General features: G+C 47.2%; 8 protein-coding genes across 8 annotated transcripts; 5 read left to right on the forward strand and 3 right to left on the reverse strand.

Annotated features, from left to right (window-relative positions):
* Nucleotides 1–524: 524 nt before the first annotated feature.
* Nucleotides 525–3,353, forward strand: N7537_005366 (uncharacterized protein; the record flags this gene model as incomplete). Its single annotated transcript, XM_056896423.1, has 1 exon — nucleotides 525–3,353. One exon carries the CDS (start codon nucleotides 525–527, stop codon nucleotides 3,351–3,353), a length of 2,829 nt encoding a protein of 942 aa, XP_056752208.1.
* Nucleotides 3,354–4,125: 772 nt separating this feature from the next.
* Nucleotides 4,126–5,661, reverse strand: N7537_005367 (uncharacterized protein; the record flags this gene model as incomplete). Its single annotated transcript, XM_056896424.1, has 2 exons — nucleotides 4,126–5,382; nucleotides 5,440–5,661. 2 exons carry the CDS (start codon nucleotides 5,659–5,661, stop codon nucleotides 4,126–4,128), a joined length of 1,479 nt encoding a protein of 492 aa, XP_056752209.1.
* A 1,391-nt stretch (nucleotides 5,662–7,052) lies between these two features.
* On the forward strand, nucleotides 7,053–7,564 carry N7537_005368 (kinase-like protein; the record flags this gene model as incomplete). Its single annotated transcript, XM_056896425.1, has 2 exons — nucleotides 7,053–7,216; nucleotides 7,267–7,564. 2 exons carry the CDS (start codon nucleotides 7,053–7,055, stop codon nucleotides 7,562–7,564), a joined length of 462 nt encoding a protein of 153 aa, XP_056752210.1.
* Nucleotides 7,565–9,851: 2,287 nt separating this feature from the next.
* N7537_005369 (uncharacterized protein) lies at nucleotides 9,852–10,217 on the forward strand (the record flags this gene model as incomplete). Its single annotated transcript, XM_056896426.1, has 1 exon — nucleotides 9,852–10,217. One exon carries the CDS (start codon nucleotides 9,852–9,854, stop codon nucleotides 10,215–10,217), a length of 366 nt encoding a protein of 121 aa, XP_056752211.1.
* A 310-nt stretch (nucleotides 10,218–10,527) lies between these two features.
* N7537_005370 (cytochrome P450 3 monooxygenase) lies at nucleotides 10,528–10,920 on the reverse strand (the record flags this gene model as incomplete). The annotated part of the gene is made up of 1 exon (XM_056896427.1): nucleotides 10,528–10,920. The coding sequence occupies one exon, from the start codon at nucleotides 10,918–10,920 to the stop codon at nucleotides 10,528–10,530; it is 393 nt and encodes a 130-aa protein (XP_056752212.1).
* Nucleotides 10,921–11,816: 896 nt separating this feature from the next.
* Nucleotides 11,817–14,722, forward strand: N7537_005371 (WD40 repeat domain-containing protein; the record flags this gene model as incomplete). The annotated part of the gene is made up of 7 exons (XM_056896428.1): nucleotides 11,817–11,821; nucleotides 12,250–13,185; nucleotides 13,244–13,338; nucleotides 13,395–13,798; nucleotides 13,866–14,346; nucleotides 14,405–14,552; nucleotides 14,611–14,722. The coding sequence occupies 7 exons, from the start codon at nucleotides 11,817–11,819 to the stop codon at nucleotides 14,720–14,722; spliced, it is 2,181 nt and encodes a 726-aa protein (XP_056752213.1).
* Nucleotides 14,723–15,857: 1,135 nt separating this feature from the next.
* Nucleotides 15,858–17,222, reverse strand: N7537_005372 (ATP-dependent RNA helicase eIF4A; the record flags this gene model as incomplete). The annotated part of the gene is made up of 4 exons (XM_056896429.1): nucleotides 15,858–15,877; nucleotides 15,931–16,824; nucleotides 16,887–17,141; nucleotides 17,192–17,222. The coding sequence occupies 4 exons, from the start codon at nucleotides 17,220–17,222 to the stop codon at nucleotides 15,858–15,860; spliced, it is 1,200 nt and encodes a 399-aa protein (XP_056752214.1).
* A 152-nt stretch (nucleotides 17,223–17,374) lies between these two features.
* On the forward strand, nucleotides 17,375–19,030 carry N7537_005373 (SF3a splicing factor complex subunit PRP9; the record flags this gene model as incomplete). The annotated part of the gene is made up of 2 exons (XM_056896430.1): nucleotides 17,375–17,553; nucleotides 17,609–19,030. Exons 1-2 carry the CDS (start codon nucleotides 17,464–17,466, stop codon nucleotides 19,028–19,030), a joined length of 1,512 nt encoding a protein of 503 aa, XP_056752215.1. The 5' UTR covers nucleotides 17,375–17,463.
* Between the last annotated feature and the right edge of the window lie 1,876 nt (nucleotides 19,031–20,906).

A 20,906-nucleotide genomic window follows, 5' to 3' on the forward strand; every position in this document is an offset into this window, starting at 1 on the left:
GCCGTACATGGGTCGTTGATCCTCAAAATGACTCCACGTTACTCCCTATTGGTGCCATTGGAGAATTGCTAGTGGAAGCCCCATTTGTGAGTCGGGGCTACCTAGGAGATCCCGTCAAGACACGACAAGTTTTCATCGATCCCCCTGCCTGGAGATCACAGGTCTCCATCAAAGACCATCCATATCGCTTTTACAAAACTGGCGATCTTGTTCAGTACCTGACAGATGGTTCGCTGCGATACATTGGCCGGAAGGATAGCCAAGTTAAGCTACGTGGACAACGTATTGAGCTTGGCGAGGTCGAGACATGCGTGAATAAGTGCGTTCCCTCTCTACATAGCAGTGTTGCCAGCATTGTTACCTTGAAGGACGGTTCACCTCCATTGTTGGTGGCATTCCTCTATTGGAGTTCGAATGCTGAACTCCAAGGCAACAACACGTCCATCCTATTGCCTCCGAGTGCCACATTCTCCCTGGCTTTATCAGGGTTGAAACAAGAACTGGCCGACCAGCTCCCATCATATATGGTACCATCAGTCTTTTTCCCTATCTCCACAATTCCTCTCTCCCCAACTGGCAAAACAGATCTCCGAAGGCTCCAGGCAGAGGTCGCAACACTGACGAGAAGTGAGATCGAAACCTATAACAGCTCTGTGGGACCCGCGCCAAAACGCAGTCCATCTTCAGACAATGAGATCATCCTACACAGACTATTGACGAAAGCCCTCGCACTACCGAATAAGAACGATATCTCTTTGGAGGACAACTTCTTCTCCGTAGGTGGAGACTCACTCACTGCAATGAAGCTGGCCAATCTCGCCAGCAAAGAGGGTTTCCAGCTTTCTGTTACCGACATCTTCCAGTACCCTGTCCTTAGCGACCTGGCCAGAGCCATTCAAGATTTGAATAAGCCAACTGACAGTCCTCCAAAACCGTTCTCCCTTCTCACTAATGACACGGCTGAGGATGCTTTGGACCTAGCGGCCGAGATTTGTTCCATTCCTCGAGCCGAAATCGAGGATATATATCCATGCAGCCCCCGACAAGAAAACCAAATTGCCATGGCCGAGGAACGACCTGGCATGCTGTATGCACAATACGAGTATGAAATACCATCGCATCTCCGGCCGGATCAACTACGCAAAATTTGGCAAACTGTTCTTGACCAAAATCCCATATTGCGCACCAGGATTATTCACACTCTTGGGGGAACAACGGTACAGGTTGTTCAGAAGGCCAGCACCATTGATTGGCACTACGGGGACTGTTTGAGACGATATTTGAAGGAGGATGTATCCCAACTCATGGGCCTGGGAAAGCCACTTGCACGTTTTGCCTTGGTGGAAGAACCTGGGATGTCATACTTTGTCCTCACGTTCCACCACGCCTTGTATGATGGATGGTCCATCCCGTTATTGATGCGGCAGGTAGAATCAGCCTACCACGGCCGGAGTGTCCGGGTTGAGCCTTTCACTGGGTTCATCCGTTATTGCTTGTCATTGGAGGCGGAAGCAACACAAAAGTTCTGGACGTCAGAATTTTCAAATCTCAAGGCAGTCCCATTTCCAGATCCACGGAATGCAACCACCTCAAGCAAGATAGAGGAGCGCATGACAGTGAACAGAACCATCACCATACCAAGAATTGCACATGCCAATATCACGCTGGTCAATATCATAAAGCTCGCCTGGTCCGTTGTGGTATCAGCTTATACCGACAGCGAAGATGTGGTATTTGGCCTCACAACATCTGGTCGTGATGCTCCTGTATCAAATATTGACCTCATGACGGGCCCAACATTTGCAACAGTCCCCTTCAGAGTCCGCATATTGCCTAAACAATCCGTCCAAGATGCCTTGCTCTCAATCCAGCGTTCTGCAGCTGAGATGGTCACTTTCAAACATACTGGGCTGCAGGCTATTCGGAAAATGAATGCTGATACTGAACTAGCCTGCAATTTCCAGACCCATCTCATCTTCCAGGTCACAGAGCATGAGGCATCTCCGGAGCTAGGTCTTCTGCGACGCCGAGCGCCAGAAAAGCTCGACTTGGCGCGTTTCGCTAGAGATGCCTTACATGTCGATTTCTTTGTGTCACCAAAGGGCAATGAAGTCAATACAACAATGACATTTGACCCGCTGGCTCTTCCCACCCAGCAGGCCTCTCAATTTCTATTCCAGTTTGAACACGTTCTTCACCAAGTCTGCGCGGGTGCCATTCAACTCATAGGTGATGCAGAGCTCGTAAGCCCGGATGATATGACTCGATTGCAAAAATGGGACGATCGGCGTCCTGTCTCTCGTACACCCACAATGTCCGAGCTGAATCTTTCTCCTGCATCTAACGGCCAAGGCCAGACCGCTGTTGGCACACTTTTCAAGCACAACTCTCAGACCGGGATGATTTATCCCATGATGGGTTGCACGAGCTGGGTGACTCTTCCATCTGACCCTTCGCGATTGGCTCCTCTCGGAGCGGTTGGCGAGTTGTTGATTGAGGGACCAATCGAGGCTCGACGCAATCTGGACGACCTAGGTCGAACGTCCGCGCTGTACGTTGATCCGCCCCATTTCATTCGTCAGTTCCGCGCTCCTGGCCGTTCCAGCCAACTTTATCGCTCAGGGGACCTTGTCAGGGTCACTGGTGACGGTTCAATCAAGTTCTTTGGTCGCAAACACACAGAGAAACACCTTGGCCGACAAATTGAGTTGAACAGGGTGGAGCGTCATATCCAGCCTCTTCTTACAACAGGACAGCAGGTTATTGCAGATGTCGTCGTCCTCAACGGCCACGGAAAATCCCAGTCTACGGCACTTGTTGCTTTCGTAGAATATGGTGGTAATACCGTGGTTTCAAACAGGAATGAGGATAAAAGTAACGACGGCTGCAATTTCCTGGTTTGGCCAGATAAACTTCAATTCCTCTCCGAGATGTCAATTGTTCGAGATCAACTACGAGCTTATTTGCCATCCTTCATGATTCCCGTCGCATTTGTGCCTGTTCGGAGAATTCCACTCACACCAGGAGGGGAAATCGACCGACTCGCCTTACGCGAGGCAACTTCCTGCCTGGATATGCAGGAGTATATACCCATTGTCACTCGAAAACACCCAACGACCGAAGATGAGCGTCAGATTATCCGTCTCATTGCCGAAGTTCTCGGTCTTCCATCCGACAAGATCGGGCTCCAGGACAACTTCTTTGATATGGGAGGTGATTCTCTCAAAGCAATGCTACTATGCACCAAGGCACGCACTTCGGGTCTACGTATCACCGTGGCAGATATCTATGAGAATCAGCCTTTGCAAGAGCTTGCCTCTAGGGTTACAGTTGGCATGGGCACTCAGATGTGAAGGGAACGGGCACTGCAGACTTGCTATAAACCTATATACGTGTGATGTTTATAATTCTTCATTGTTGTTTGAGAATCTTACTTTTTCGTTTATATTTAACCAGGGCCTGCTTTTGATTCCTAGTAACCTGAATTCTCGATTGACGTAGTAGGAATGTCAATTCAGCTAACTCACATATTTGGCAAAGCATAAGCCTTGAAGTAACAGCTGGAGGTTAAGAATGGCCTTGAGCACAAATGCGGGAGTATATCGTTTCTCTCTCTCGGGTTTAGAATAATATCTACGATTCAAAAAGTGAGACCATATACGCCAGTCATAGGTGTCGAACAAGGTGGAACTGGTGGAACTGGTATCAACTAATACCAGGATCTTACTATGCAGAGCAAATGGTAAAATGTGTGTATTGCGAAGAGCATCAAGCTGGTCGTTGTATTTTTACATGACGCACTGATATCTCACCCGCTGTAATTAACTCGAATCTCCTGTATGATGCCATTAACCCCCCTTCTTCTTCCCTAACAACGAGGATCTAGCGAATCGGTCGCGAAACAATCATCTACTTGAGGCCTTTGTACCAGACAGTGTTTGTCCCAACACATCATTATGTTTTCTATACCTCATAGGCTTGACTTGCATCGGAAGAACTGTCACGGACGAGATATACTTTCCCCACATGGCTTCTCTGTTTAATGGGATTAGATAGAGGCTTCAGTAACATGGCACACCGCATCTGGTGATATGCGGTTGCCTCAATCACCATCCAGTCCCGATCCTAGAGGGATGTCTTCGAAGTGTCCTCGTCAGCTTGACTAAGATATTCTTCAATCTTCTTCCACTCTCGCTTGCGAAGAAGCCACTGAAACCACCAATTTCCTTCTTCGTCTTTGCCGAGACAGCATCCCGCATTTCTCAGTCTAAGCATGGAAAAACAATTGGGAGAAAACACACAGGATGGGTAACCGATTTTGTTGGTCCTCTGATCTAGAGGAAGACCCTGTTGCGTAACTGCAGGCGAGAGATCAAGACGGAACAGTCCCGATGTATGCCAACTGGAGTAAGTTGTTGTGAACCCGTTCGAAGTTCCAACCAACGGGAATAGGCCTTGCTTTAGCCTGGCTGCCACCATTGAATACCAGGCCTCTATCTGCTCAGGGGCTCGTTGTTGAGCCAGTGAGTGGCGGATCTGAGTTGCGAGGAATGCCAGTGGCTGTTTTAGCACTTCCGAAATGGGTACCATTGTGTGCGCGGGAATGACTGCATTGAAGATATGTCCGACTTTGGGTGGAAGGACAGTCGAGCGAATGTCAAACCAGTTCATCAGAATGAGCGATCGTTTCCCCGACGTCTTGGCAGCAGAAAGAATGGTCCGAGTGAACCATGCAAGAATCACATCATTCTCACTCAGGAATTGCTTCTCTTTGCTCGGGTCAAGCTCGTCGAGTGTTTGGGCTCTTAACTCCCGAACAAACTCCCCAGGGACGCAAACAATTCTTTCTTCCTTTGTAGCCCATATATCCTCAATGAAGCGGTTGAACAGAAATAGCATGAGTCCGAGTCTACTCAGCAAATTATCATACAGGAGATAATTCTTAGCAGGGGTCCTTTCGGCCAAGGGGCGTCGATGGTCTTCCAAGCTACTTAACTCGGGAACCTCATGCTCTCGCCCATGGAGGACAGCCATCCAAGCACGGAGAAAGGTGCTGTGGCCCATGGCGTCCATCATACTATGCGGATATGTCATGAAAATCACGGTGGCATCGGTAAAAGCGATGTGGTGGAAGAACAGTTGTGGGAGATCAGTATACGCCCAGTCGACGAGATGTCTGGGGTCTCCAGGCTGTAGGCCCAATTCACCGAAGTCTTGCGAAGAGCTGGTTGCAGTTCCATTTTTGTGTCCGGGCAGTCGAGCGGCAGTGGGGTGACTGTTGATGCTACCGCTGTGTTTCGACACTCGGTATATGAAGCCCTGGCGCACATCATCGTACTGCTCTGGTATATGATATTCGTACTTATTTTCAGCGGGGTCTCCCTGATATCCTCTGTAAGATAATCACCTTCATAGTAAACTGGCTTGGTGTGAACTTACCTTGACACGTACGCGCGCTCCGAGCTTCCTCCAGTTTCCGATTTCCAACAGCCGTCTGAGAGATTGCTGAAGCTTGGCTGGGTCGAGAACATCATCAAATCTCATTATCAACTCCATGGTTTTGTGGGACAAATAGTCAATTTCATAGATGGGAACGACCGTATCTGTTGGTACAGTTGCCGGCGGCACCTTCTGTGACTTGAACCTTTCTAGGATATTCATGATTTTGCTTCAAAATACTCGATTATTGTTGAACTTGCCAGAGATCCTTGCAATAGGACTGACCGTAAATGTTTTGCCTTGAAATGTAAGAAAGACCAGCCTTTTACTTCATGGTCCAGAATATGATCAAGTAAGCAGATTGCGTTACAGAAATAACAACGCTACCCACATGAGGACCACCCCTTGCTGGAGCTGAAGATAGATTGATCCATCATGTCCTTGTATGCATATACGAAAGGATGGAACTATTGACCTCATACATCTCGCGGAAATATGATTCATATCACATTAGCAACATTGCAGCAGTGGAAACTTTCGAATTTGACTATTGGCTGGTTCATGCAGCATCTAGAGCTGGAACTCAGGAGACCGTCACTTTTCCGCACGGGCCATTCACAAGACTATGTATGTTGTATATTTTATTTTTCGATCTGCCATCCATACCAGAACTACTCGTTCATGTATACAACTCTAAAGAAAAAAGGATAATTGTTCGACTCATGCGGTCATAGCGGTTGAACAACCCTCAATGCACATGCACATGCACATGGGTAATAGAAGGGGGATGAAAAGTAGAAGTCAAACAAAGAACTGCTGTGTAGTGCCCCCGATTAGACTATTACCCCTTTAGACTTTGTCATGTCCGACCTGTAAGGGGTATCGGTAAGGTACCAACCCAGCATATGCAATTTAACAGCCATCACAGCCATAGGCTACACTACTCAGGGTAGATAGACTGCGGTACTTGTAAATCTGTTGAATAAACTCTGCAAATATGGGTTATCAAGAAGCTGCGTACACGGTGGGACAAGGTGTCCTTTAACAGTACATTAGGAACAAATTTCACCCACCATTTGAGTTGATAGTTAGTGACCAAACCCAGTGACCTAACATAGAGTGGTGCTTAAGAGTACTTGGGAAGAAGCCTATTACTTACACAAGTAAAGGTGGCAAAGTGAAATCATATGAATGGCAGCTTCCTGTTTTTTTCACGAAAGGAATATTTGTTTCGTCGTTTTGCTCGAAAAATTGGATCAAGTTCCAAAGTTATGGTATTATACATCCATCGTTACCCGGGAATACAATACAGTATGACAGGAGTTGGGGGAATGGCTAAAATTGGATTAGCGCGTTTTTAACGTAGGGGACCGGCTCGGACCGATCGCCGACCACCGACCACCGACTCTGACGGCAAGTCTCCGGATTTGCAGATGCCCGAATATTCGGGTGCCGGCCTACCTAATTAACCGATTATCACTATGTGCGTTTTTTTTTCCATATCAACCCTCGCCAAGTGATTAGTCCGTGTATAACATGCCTCCTACCTATACAACCACCATCACTATCCCCCATTTTCTATCTCCAGGTTAATTATTTCCGAAAAGAACGCAATGACGAGCGTTCTACCCAGCGTTGATGCCGAGTTTGAATCTCCAGGCAGGCTAACCCTGCGCAGCTGGGTGCTTGATATCACCCGCTCCCCGTTTGCGGAAACCGGTGGTCTGTTCCAGGCAGCCTGCCATGTCTGCTTCCTTCCACCATCACGACGATGGATGTAGGTGATGCCTATCATTGCTTTGATCATAATTACAGCCTTTCAACTAGATTCAACGCGACCAACCGTTTGAACGAGACGTCAAGTTTCGACGAACAGAGCTTCAACGGATCGCCGGCGGAGCAGTACAACAAGGATATTACCCTGATATTACTAAGTTTGCAGAGGAAGGTTTCAACAGATTGTTTCTTCTACGCGCAAAGAATGTCAACCAAAATCATCAGTATCATCGATTGGCAGGATGCTGTAATATTCCCCCGCTTTATACAAGCGGGGTATCCCCCATTCTTTAAGCACGATTCCTCCCAACCTCAGAGTATGCACAATGCAAAACTGTCTGTCGCTTAGGAGAAGCCAATCCCTACTACACAGCCGCGACAGGTGTACGCAATTCTAAACATGGATTTGTGGAGAACTTCCCCATCTCAGAATTCGACAGTATCTCCTTCGCCAGACAGGGTGGACGCAGACGTAATTAACTTATATGCTGCTTTGGTAGATATCACGACTCCATCGGTATTCAGCAGCATCTCCTCTGCCGTGTGCTCAATTGTGTTCAGCGATAAAGAACTAGAGGCTTCCATAGCGGAATCGCAGGACTGGAATTAGTCTGAACAGCTGCTATCTTAGGTCATAGAATACCTTGATATAGACATAGAAGGCGGGACGGAGCCAGATAACTTTGAGAGAGCGGTGGAGGGCAATCGACGGTTTCGTATGGAAATGGTTCGGTAAGCAGAGATCTAACTTTTGATGCCAATATTATGCTTATTCATCTCGGTCATTGATCTGCCATTACTCCTTTCTCAACCTTAGAGTTGCATCGAGGCGGATTTTCCAATACAGTACTACGTGGCTACAAACATGTGGAAAAGGCGGCAAGATCGAGTGAGAAGCCTTTTGAGAAGTTCGACCAAGAAGTCATACCGGGGGACCGATGTTCAGTCTTTTGCGATCTGTTATTGCAGAATAGTTCAGTGCATGCATGACAGGTTTGATATGGTGAAATTGAAATACGCGAAGTTTCGATCTTTGCTATTTTGGAAAGAAAGAACAATTACTTAAGACAGCCACTACGGAGTCAATAAACCGGGCACGATAGGTCATTCAATCAGAACTCTATTTACACTTCTTACACTTGTTCCAATTGACTGACTGACCTTTGGGTAGTTCAATATGCCCAAGGATGCCATGTTACCTGACCTTGAAAAGTGGTTTCAAGAGCCTGATATCACCACCCTTGTCTTTGATACTCGCGGCCTAGGTGCTAGCGATGAAAATCCAAGGTATGCTGTAAGTTTCGTGGGCCGGCGGTCGTTCCTACAAGGCTACATATTAACCGCCATTCCTGCGCCCAGATCGATGCAAGGCAGCAGGTTGAAGATCTTCACCACGCCGTGGCCTAGTTTAAAGAGAACACTATCGTAAATGACACCAGACTACTCATTAGACCTCTGCATAGCCCATCAATGGGCCCAGACCCCCGGCCCAAACCCCAACCCACAGCCCATTAATGGGGACCCTTCAAAGCCCATCAAAAGCCCATTTCTGTGCACAAATACAGTCTTGGCATACATAAAGTAGATGATTAATGACTATATTTTACGCAGGTACCAACCTATATCTTTAGTATTATTATATTATCATAGTAAGAAGTAGGAATTAAGTGGATTTAATACTGATTTTAGCTTCATGATACCAGATTTTATACAAAATAACCCTAAAAAGATCCAATTTGACTCTAAATTCGTACCTAGAAGGAATTACTAAGTATTAGTATAAAGAGATATATATTATTTATAGAGGATTAATACTACTTTCTATGGTCAATTGTGGTAACACTTATAGTACCTCTACTTACTATATAAACCCCTAATAAAAATAAGTACCTCTTATAAAAAAGTAAAGCTTTGGTAATTTCAATACCCCCCCAAAAATAGGAAAAAAATGCATTAATTATACAGCTGCGATAAATTGGCATGTTTGTATTGTTTGGTTAATAATGGGGGCATTGTAGGCCCCAATAGGCCCTATGGGCTCGGTGGATGGGCCCATAGCCGGCCGATGGGCTAGAAGGGTGGGCCCAAAGCCCAACCCATTAGTGGGTTGGGTTGGGTTGAGCTATAGGCTTTATGGGCTATGCAGAGGTCTACTACTCATGAAGCCCAAGGAACTTCACATTTTGGAAGGCAAGGGGCATCTTGATTAGACTTTTGGAGAAGTATATCCACTCGGTCAACGGGTGTGAGTAAAATAAATTTACTATTGTGTTCAAGTTACAGTATGCCCCAGATTTAAGGCGATCGCGATCTTCCCGATCGGGGTGTCCACGGGTCCACGGGTGGTTCAAGATAATGCGTGCACGGACATATACCAACTTTTCGGCCTCATAAACAAACTATCTCCGAGTCATTCCGCTAACCCCGACTTTCCCTACCTGTTGCTCCCACATCTGTCATTTCTCTATCCTACATTAGCTTTGATACGCTTACATTCTATTTGATCAGTTGTGCAATCACAGGTCGGTCAATTTAGATACCAAAGAATACCAGATCGTGCATTGCTCACAGACCAAATAGCTCTTACGAAGACGATCATCCTTACTATCAACCAAGCGATCATTCATTATACGACAATGGATCAGTTTTTGGTTGTCCTGAATGCATTCGCTTCATTTTCTTCCGCAACAGCCGCAATAATTTCCACTGCAAACCCTGCATCCCTGTCTGGCTCACCTCTCGTTACCACTGGCGAGCACTTTTATCAGCGCATGTATGCGGTGCGCGCTGTACCATTGGAATTACTTACCGGAATTCTCCCGCTCTGTCTTGGTGGTCCAGCAGTAGCTTCTGTCGTCGCTGCCGCTGTATTTGTTCAAGGAGTGGATGTGATAATTGGTATTGGCAGAAATGATGTAGGGATGGCTTTAGGAGCTTCGTTTGCTACAGCGGCCCATGTATTATACTTCTTTTCCATGCCCTCACTCAAAGTTCACAGATAGTCTGAAAGTAGGGCTATAGATATATCTGAAAAATTAATCAAGGATCTCTTCTCTCGCGAAATCAGCGATCTAGGTCTGGGTAATACAAGGCGCTAAAGACTCTATTTTGTATTTATTGGCCAGCTAGTATGTCATAAATGGTAGAAGCCAATCTTGTGTTTCGTAGAGATGCTACCTGCAAACTCTACCCACCACGCATATTTCCCGTGGCTGGCTGCCACAAGGGTGATCTATGACGATTCATTTAAGCTCCTGATATTCGAACTACTTGTAGAGACCGTCTTACCAGCTCATGGCCTCGGCCTCGGCCTCATAACTCTGAGATCAGTGGTCCAGGATATCCTTCCTTGGTGCGTCTATCCCTTAGTTCCAGAGCGATATCAAGATATTTAGGGTGCAATGCAATTTCCTGGACGAAGCCAGTCTCGAGGTCCAGATGAATGTCCTTCCCCTCGATCGGAACAATGTAAAAATCACAGGCAGCCTTGGCCAGCCCAAGGAGTAAGCTTTGCTTCGCCGAGTTCATTCCCGGGTATATCCTCCGCCTGGCCCCAAAGTCATAAGTAACCCACGCGGTCGACGACTCCACCTGAGCCGGGTCGTGCGCGTTATCCAGGTGTTGTTGGTCTATGAAGAAGCTTACCCGGGAAAACACCACATTGAGATAAGGAGTTTCATTATGGGGTCGGGGGCTGCCTTGCATAGTTTAAGACCGGGATAGAAGTCGTGATTGTCGGCGAGATCTCGGGAGGATCAGTCGGAATGTCGGACTGTCAGCATCTCTTGGGCTTATGTACCTACATAGTACGTTGCATACATAGCTTATCCCCATATTGCTAATTGCAGCTTGCTGGGGGTCCTGTCGGGAGTAACAGCAATTTCTCAAGAAAGTCGAATACGCCTATCACACGTGAGGAACTGTTAGCTAGCGCCCAAACCATCCACCAAACATCATAGCATAGTTAAAATCGAACTTGAAGCAGACTGTGAGAGTTAAGCCAATTTGACAAGAGCAATAATTGGTAGGAATGGAAAACAACCAAAAGTGCCGAAGTGCAAGACTCCTGATGTTGAAGCCATGAACTCAGAGAGAATTTTATATGACAGAGTACATTTAGGACGTTCTAGATCATGGAGGTCAACGCATATTTCCCCTGTTATCCGAAAGCTGAACAAATAGGCAGATGCTGGATTGTGGGTTGGTTTCGGGAGACTTGTCAATTGTTCTTCATCACTTGACCAATGTGTCAGATTTTAGTAAGCCCATATATAGTTTTGCTGCTCGTATCTATACGATATATGGGAGCTCTTAACTGAAGCTTTCCTACAGTATTAATGTCAAATTTTGCCATCTGGTGTCCAACATCATCAACTAGACTCGAACAAAATATTGTCACATATTGGAGATAGCTCCTTTATAGTGGATAATCTCTTTGGCGAAAAGGAGGAACATATAATTCATTTCTTCGCTGTTTTTGCACTTATCTCGCGCTTTGGATTGTAGTACAAAGATAATTTATGTAGAATGGTAAAATCCTCCTAGGAAGTATAGTAAGAGAGAATATAGTAGAGGTCCATGTTACGCTCTAAATAGGGGCCATGGGGTCCTCCAGGGCTACATACAAACGCTACCCAACAACCCAATCCTATTTCTTAACTTTTGCAATTTGACATTTGACGTTTAAAATTCGATATTCGATATTTGATATTTGATATTCCTTATCCAATACTCGGAGTTTCATTGCCTTCCCGTGGGTGGACCGGTGGACTGGTAGTTCTCATCTCTTTATCGCTTTCTCTCCCCGATAAGCCACAACCTGTTCGCAACTCAAAGCGGAGAACGTTACAACCGCGTGATTTCTGACGATCTACAGCTTGATCATTTGTTACGTCTGTGACGTTAGCACAAACCAGTAACCATCAAGTTGACCCTGTGACAACTGCGTCCCTCTTGAACGGAGCTCCCGGGCGATTACTTATCGGACACCCGCCACCGCTTGAGGTCTGCTCACCTGGTTCTTCCAAGAGCCAGGGGATTGGGCAGATCTAGAGATATTGTCGAACTGGCTCACAATCCACCACCGCATCATCCCCTTATCACTCCCGACCACCCTGATCCTTCTTTACCCGTCAATACAGCTCCCGCCTCGGTAGGCAATCCCGGGTCCCAAACGTCAGAGTTCCTGTCCGCCGCATCTCAACCACCCAGCTCATCTACCCCTCGGCCCAACCGTCGCCGCCGCCTTTCGAGCAGCCCGGATATCCTTGGCCCCTCCTCGGCGGAGACCGGACACCCTCCCCGAATAGCACGTGAGACCGCATCTCAGAATTACCCCAGCCGAGTTCTTGGCCGACCGGACGGCCAACCTCCATCCCCCAAGCGCAGGCGCCTGGTAATCATGCGTCCCGACGGAACATCAACAGAAAATGGCTTCTTAGACGCTTCAAATGAATCCCTTGCATCGACATCGAGGAAGACTGGTCCGAATGGGCAAGCGGCAACGAACGGGAGCTCTCATACAAATGGCTCTAAAGGGCCATCTCAGTCTTCGACCTACTACGGCCACAACCGGGAGGAGGTGACGCGGATTTTGATACAGAGTTTGTACGAGCTGGGTTATAATGAGTCGGCATCCTTGTTGAGCTCAGAGAGCGGCTATGAACTGGAAACGTCTGGGGTTGCAACGTTCCGGAGTGCGGTGTTAGGTGGGAAATGGCCAGAAGCGGAGAGAATCTTGATTCAATCGTTTCGAAATGCCGGGTCACAACAGGTCGACGGGAAATCTCCCCAAGAGGAGACCCTGGTATTAGCGGAGGAGGCCGACAGGAACGAGATGCTATTCTATCTGCGACAACAGAAGTTCCTCGAGTTGCTAGAAGCGCGTGATCTACCTGCAGCTCTCAACGTTCTTCGCTCAGAACTGACGCCCTTGAATTTTGACGTCGAGCGTCTACACGCCCTATCAAGGTATGCCGATCTATAGACATTTCTAGAAAACGATTTGCTTACTGGTTATTTGGGTTAGTCTGCTTATGTGCCCGACCGAGGTCTTACATGCCCAACCGGGATGGGATGGCTCCGTCAGCTCATCGCGTGAACGACTGCTTGGCGAGTTGTCAAGTAAGCCCGATCTGGCCAATAACGGTGGTGTAACCGGCTTGCTAATTCAGCCGCAGAATCCATTTCTCCTTCCGTGATGATCCCGCAACATCGTCTGGCCCTCTTACTAGATCATGTCAAGCGGACTCAAATCAACAACTGCGTTTATCATAATACCGCCGACCCTCCGTCGCTCTACTCCGACCACATGTGCGACCGAAACGATTTCCCGTTGGACATCACTGTGGACTTGACCCAGCACTCCGATGAAGTATGGTATTGCGAGTTTTCTCACGACGGCTCCAAACTCGTTACTGCTGGTAAGGATCATAATGTGCTCGTCTATAACACGACAGATTTCAGCATTATCCACAGACTTACGGAACATGAGGACGGAGTTGCGTTCGCCAGTTGGAGTCCAGATGACTCCAAACTAATTACTTGCTCGCAAGATAAGAAGGCGCGTGTATGGAGCGTAGAGGTAATAATTTCTACAATCCCATGTGAATGTAGAATTATATGCTAACCCGGACTTGTGCATGTTTCAGAGTGGTCGTTGTCTGCTCACTATTAACCATCACCGTCAACCGGTAACAGCAGCTGCCTGGGCAGCAGATGGTGAGTCTTTTGTGACAGCTTCTCTCGATGCTGAATCACAGCTCCGTCACTGGAGCATGCGCGGTCAATCTCTATACACGTGGAAAGGCGGATTCCGTGTACAAGACTGTGCCATTAGCGCAGACGGACGACGCCTTGTTGCTGCCGACACAGAAGCGAAGGTCCATGTGTACAACATGATTACATACGAAGAGGACTACTGTCTCCCACTGCCGAGCAAACCGACCTCGGTTGCTATCAGCAAAGATTCGCGGCATATGCTTATAAATTTGGCTGAGGGCGAGATCCAACTAGTTGACATGGAAACTACCGCTGTTATCCGTCAGTTCAAGGGACAAAAGCAAGGCGAGTTCGTGATTCGCAGTACGTTTGGAGGAGCAGCCGAGAACTTTGTCGTCAGCGGAAGTGAAGGTGAATATTTCTACATCTCATTCCTGGTATTGTTACTAACTGTTACTATTATATCCAGACTCCAAAGTCTACATCTGGCACAAGGAAAATGGAAACATTGTAGAGACTCTGGAAGGACATATCTCCGGATGCGTGAACTCGATATCATGGAACCCGGTAGACCCGGGAATGTTCGCATCAGCAGGCGACGACCATGCAGTAAGGATGTAAGAGTCATTCTTATCCTCGTCTAACATTAAACACACTGCTAACTCGGACTCGTAGCTGGTCCCGTGAGGACAATCGATCCCGTCCAGTAGGACCAGTTCAACGCAGCGGGATACCCTCAAATGGAGTTACGCGAACAAGCGCATTGAGGACGACATCCGCTTTCTAATAGTTGTGTACTACACATCGACAATGACTACCCCAGCACCAGTTTTGTTCACGCTCGTTGTCTGTCTTCATTTAGTTTCCCCACGATACCGTATCCGACTGAGGGAACATACCCGGAGCTTTGGATTGAAAGACGATAAACCTGCTGTCTTGCAATGTTTTCTTGTTCTTCTTGAATTCTCTTCTGTGTGTTTCACTCCCCCCATCAATTGACATCATCACCATGCTGTCTTGCGCATATACATCGTTCGAGTCCCCCTTTCACTCCTTACGCTGTTTACTCTCTGCAGCTAGCATCTATTTCTTTCAATACAGGAAGCTGGCGTTGATCCATATCTTCTTTCCGGTCCTAAGGAGTATATATGTTCAGTCATTCCTTTTTTGGTGCAGTTCTGAGTTTGGGTTTTACTTTTTGGGGTGGGGGAGCTTTCTCGGTCATTATTGAATCAACGGTGTTTTGTGTCTCTTGGATTGAATCAGATCTACTATTTATATTCCTCGTTCTAATGTAGACCTTCGATATAGTAGGAACTAACTAGCGCAGCCATAGAGCAACAGCCTTGTTGCCGTGCAGTTGAAATATTGCACCTCCCCAAGCTCCCGAGGTCGTAGCTATTTCTCTATCTGTCATCTCCTTCTCTTAGTACTGGCTCAAAATTATCTCGCCATGATAGACAAAGAATTGAGGCCAAGGAGGGCCGCATTATAGAAGAGTAAAACTGATTCCATCATTCATGATTCCTAGTGTCAAAAAGTAAAGTAAAAGAAGAAACTCCAAACGTAAAGAAAACCTTAGGTCCCTGCTACTTAGGCCAGAGGCCCGAAATTTTGGAAATAAACAAAATCGTAAATACCTCCTGGGTGCGCAAATCGGTTGACATTCTTGAAAACTACCTCGGAGTATTAGCGTTGGATGTTAATAGAGTGGTAGTAAGTAGACTTACTGAAATAGGTTATTATCCCTTTCCTCCACGCTAGAGCTGGCCTTGCATTTCCCTCAAACCCATCGTACCGGATTCCGAGTCATATTCAATCAACAATGCGAGCGCTCTCCACCTGCAGAAGACCCCAGAAGGAATGAAGCTAAATCGCTTTTGGCGTGAGAAAAGATATTGCAATCACAATACCAGTGGAAATTATGAAAGCAAGTCGGCAACTGCAATAGCGTCGTTAGTACAGTAATGGAGAAATCATAGGGGATTGACTTACCGTTCATGGGCATCTCATCAATTTGGGTCGAGTAGTACAACTCGATGTCGCGAAGGATGCGGACATCATCGCTGGTGACAAAGTTGATGGCCACACCCTTGCGGCCGAATCGTCCAGAACGACCAATACGGTGGATGTAGTTCTCACGGTTGGTAGGCAAATCGTAGTTGATAACAAGAGAGACTTGCTGGACATCGATACCACGGGCCCAGACATCAGTGGAAATGAGTACACGAGAATTTCCCTGACGGAAATCTTGCATAATACTATCACGCTCCTTCTGAGGCATCTCGCCGTGCATGCTAGAAACCGTGAAGTTAGCCTCACGCATCTTGTCGGCAAGCCAGTCGACCTTTCGGCGGGTGTTGCAGAAGATAACGGCCTGGGTGATAGTCAAGGTGTCGTAGAGATCGCAAAGTGTGTCGAACTTCCATTCCTCCTTCTCAACTGCAATGAAGTATTGCTTGATACCCTCCAGTGTCAACTCATCACGCTTGACCAGGACTCGGACGGGGTCAGTCATGAACTTTGTGGTCATGTCCAAGACGTCGTATGGGAGGGTGGCAGAGACCACGACGACCTGCGTCGCGGGTGGCAGGTAGCGATAAACATCGTAAATCTGCTCACGGAAACCGCGATTAAGGAGTTCATCAGCCTCATCGAGAACGAGCATCTTGATATGACGTGTGCGCAGGTTTCGGCGACGGATCATATCAGCCACACGACCAGGAGTTCCCGAGACAACGTGTTGGCCGTAGTCGAGTTTACGGATATCTTCGCCGACGTTGGTTCCTCCAATGCAGGCGTGGCACTGGACATTCATGTAATCACCAAGGGCCATAACAACGGACTGAATTTGGGTTGCGAGTTCACGGGTCGGGGAGAGGACCAGAGCTGTTACAAAGCAGATTGTGGTTAGGACTGGATCTGATCAGCCTAAGCAGGGGAATGCGTACCTTGGGTCTCGCGCACAACAGTATCGATGATTTGCAAGGTACTGATCGCGAATGTGGCAGTTTTACCAGTACCGGACTGGGCTTGGGCAATGGTGTCGCGACCTTTGCAGATTTGAACAATCGCACGGGATTGCACAGCCGAAGGCGATTCGTATCCATAAGCGTAGACTCCGCGAAGCAGGCTTTCCTTCAAGTGCATGTCCTCAAAGGTCGGCGCGACCGTCACCTCCTTGGAGGTGTTGAACTCCATGCGCTCTAGTTGCTGTTAGCATGCTTCATGTTGACTCAAGGTCGGAACCACATACCCTCGGCGCGTCTGTCGATTCCGTCCGCCATGGTGTAAATTTGAGTATTTCAACGGCAGCTAATAAATGATTATGGGATTCACGAAGAGTGAAGCCTAAAATAAGTGAGGTCAACCGGCCAACTTTTCGCGGTGGAAATGTTCGGGTCACATGACCTTCCCGCAAGTTGGAGCTGCCAATTGCAAACGTCTTTTGCGATCGCCACGATATTTTGTCAACACTTCTTGCGCGCCAATAAAAAGAAGCTCTTACGTGGCAGTCATATTGAAAATATGTTGCTCGAAGATCAAAGGTTTATCCATGAGGATCTAGAGCGCCTGGAACAGGCTATCGCTGATCGCGTGGCGGAGGAGCCCCGAAATGTGAGTATAGCGCCGAACCATGTCAGTTACGTTTTCTAATATACCAATTCGTCAGGCCCGAGGCCGCTTGGCTCGCGACCATGAAGTCGCCCAGTTTCTAGAGAGAATCGAGAGCCAGTCCCAACGCCTCTTGGAGATCTACCAGGATGCCGATGGACTGCGGGAGAAGGAAGTGCAATCTATTTCGACAGGCGACCAATTCGAGGAGTTCTACAAGCAGCTGGGGGAAATCAAAGAGCACCACAAGCGCTACCCGAATGAACCAATCGAGAACCTTGAGCAAGCATACAACCGCCGTCAGACCGCCGAAGGAGAGACTCCCCGCACCGCAATCGATAATATGTTCACTGGCGAAGAAGGCTTTGGACAGTACCTGGATCTCATAAGCCTTCATGAAGATTACCTGAATCTTCCTGGGGTTAAGCGCTTGTCATATGTCCAATACCTCGACATCTTCGACTCCTTCACAATGCCAGCCATGCCAATCAAGCGGAAAGACAAGATCTCCGATCGTTACTTCAGCTACGTTGGCGAGCTTGCTAGCTATCTGGAAAGTTTCATCAAGAGAGTTCAACCACTTCAACCCTTGAACGAGCTTTTCGCCAGCTTTGACCAGGAATTCGAAAAGCAGTGGACGGCGAAGGAGGTTCCGGGCTGGACAGAAGAAAAGCCTGAGAATGGTACATCTGGCCCAACAACTCAAGGGACCGGTGAGGGAATTTGGTGCGCAGATTGCGAGAAGGAATTCAAGAACGAAAACGTGCACCGGAGCCACTTGACTGGTAAGAAGCACATTCGAGCGGCAGAAGCCCGCAAAGCAGCAGGCACATCCGAAACAAACCTATCTGCCTCCCAAGGCACGTCTTCGGCCCACAGCCTCAAGGAACGCGAAGTTGCACGACGTGAACACCAGATTCGATCGTTGACGAATGTCCTAAGCGAGGAGCGACAAGCGACAAGAATCAATGTTGAGCGCCGACAGGGTATGACCGAACGTGAACGTCAAATGGAATGGGAAGCTGTGCAGGCTGGACTCGATCACACAGGTCCCGAGCCTCGTGCCGGCGAAGAATCGGAGGAAGAAGACGAGGAGATTGTTTACAACCCATTGAAATTGCCACTGGCATGGGATGGAAAACCTATTCCGTTCTGGCTCTACAAGCTTCATGGACTCGGTGTCGAATACCAGTGCGAGATTTGCGGAAACTACACCTATATGGGTCGACGAGCATTTGACAAACATTTCTCTGAGAATCTCCACGTCCACGGACTGAAGTGCCTTGGCATCACATCCAACACCAATCTCTTCCGTGAAATCACCAGTATCAATGAAGCCATGGCGCTTTGGGAGCAGCTCGAGAAGGATCGGAAGAAGGACAGAGACTCACGCGATAATGTTGTTCAGATGGAGGATGCAGAGGGTAATGTTATGCCCGAAAGGATCTACTTGGATTTGCAAAAGCAGGGCATTCTCTGAAGGGAGAGGGCTTTCTCTTTTTCTTGTTCTACTGGCGTCCTTACTTTTACACAAATGGCTCGGTGTTTGGCGAATACATAGTCTTCAAAGTCATTTTCGGGTTTGAACTAGCCCATGGGCTCAAATGTGTATTTTGACTTCTATCACAAACTTACTGTTACGAATAAAACAATTCAACTGTCCGATTTACGAGTTTATACTAGTACGATAGTCTCCGGCCGCTAGTGCCATAGTAGGTCTTGACCACCTGGGTGCCGTTTTTCATTGGCTACCTCGTATAATCCTTCTGAATTCCATACGGAAGTTCCTATGATCATCAATACTACTACCTATGTAGGTACATAGTCATATGACCGTTAACTATAAGACAGTATTATAGGCTAAACCCTTTTTTTAAAAAAAAAATCCGTGTGTTCTACGGTTGTTTTAATGAAAATGTTGGCTTTTAAAACGTTCTACCCCTACTTTACTAGTAATAATTGGGCATTACATTATTACAGCAGTTTGATTATAGTGTTATGACAGAAATCTGGGTGTACAGCAACCTATATACCTTATGGTATGGATGATATGGACGACTCTAACAACCGTGGATAAGGTGACTAAACATAATGTACGCTTTTATATACAGCACGCTAGTATGGCGGTCCAAGTAGTTTCCTGGTTTCAATACCCTATATTTCTACCATGTATGGCACTGTGGTATTGGTATCCGACAGTATATTTTGAATTTAAGCCGCACGCCGGGAGATTAGTAGTTAAGATCAGTTCTACTCACTTAACTCCTTACCGACACATTTGGAAACCCACGTAGGGCTATTACTCCAGAATGAGAGGAGGGGAAAGAAGAAGAAAAAAAAGAAGCTGTCACCCTTCCACCCATTGGTCGGTTTCCTTGTTTTTAGGGAAATGCTCATATATCAAGCCTCCCATCATATATCGTTTACTCGGACCGGTACTTGTTGGACTGACCACAAATGACAAGGACTGCTGCAGCCAAAGGCAGACTCACGAGAATCCCAATTGTCCCACCGCGTATCAGTATTGCACGGAGATGAAATTCCCATCGCTCATGTATATATCACTTATGAACACCTTCATCGGATGTAGTCTCAAGTAGTTGACTAGAGGCCGCTGATTCTCGACGAGGATGACTTAGAGGAGTTGTAGATAACATTCTAGCAAGATAGTCTTGATTATAACCGGTTGTCATTTGCGCATTCGCAATGTGTTCCGGAAGCGGGTCAAGGCCACTGTAGTCTTTCATGCCGAGGTCTATACTAGGGGTAAATCGCCGTCCTTATAGCACTTGTTCTCTTATCGGTTGGTCTTCTCTGTGTGTTATCAAGCGCGAAACTACAGTCTTGTGGAAGAATCTATGCGGCCGCTACTTTTAGACCACTTGAGACAGAACCATACCGAGGCAAATATCATAAAACCGGTGCTCTGGATGCAATGAAGGAAAGCTCGAACAAAATTAGGGTTACGATGGAGGCACAGAATCCGCCTTTATTGACTGAACAGTCTTTAGTGGCTCATCAATAGATTCAGCATCTCACAAGCATCTAAACAAGAAGCCGAAGTACACTTGAAATATGTCTATTGGAGTGTAAACATTTAGGTCCATGAATGATGAATATGAATAACCGGTGAAATCCTGGACTCTGGCTCTGGCTCGTGCACTCGGCTGCCAACGAACGGCCATTGTATTCAAAATACAGGGGCTCGTTATCAACTGAGTTTATTGCAATTAAAAAGACCGCTTCACAGGTCAGCGCTAGGCTAGGTCGGGGAAAGTATACACATCTATGTAGCATCCGAGATATGCCCCCCCTCTTCAAAAAAACCTATGTCTTGGTTATCTCCCAGTTATATA

Source organism: Penicillium hordei (assembly GCF_028827395.1).
Source record: "Penicillium hordei strain IBT 12815 chromosome Unknown utg000003l_segment0_segment0, whole genome shotgun sequence".
Lineage (NCBI taxonomy): Eukaryota > Fungi > Ascomycota > Eurotiomycetes > Eurotiales > Aspergillaceae > Penicillium > Penicillium hordei.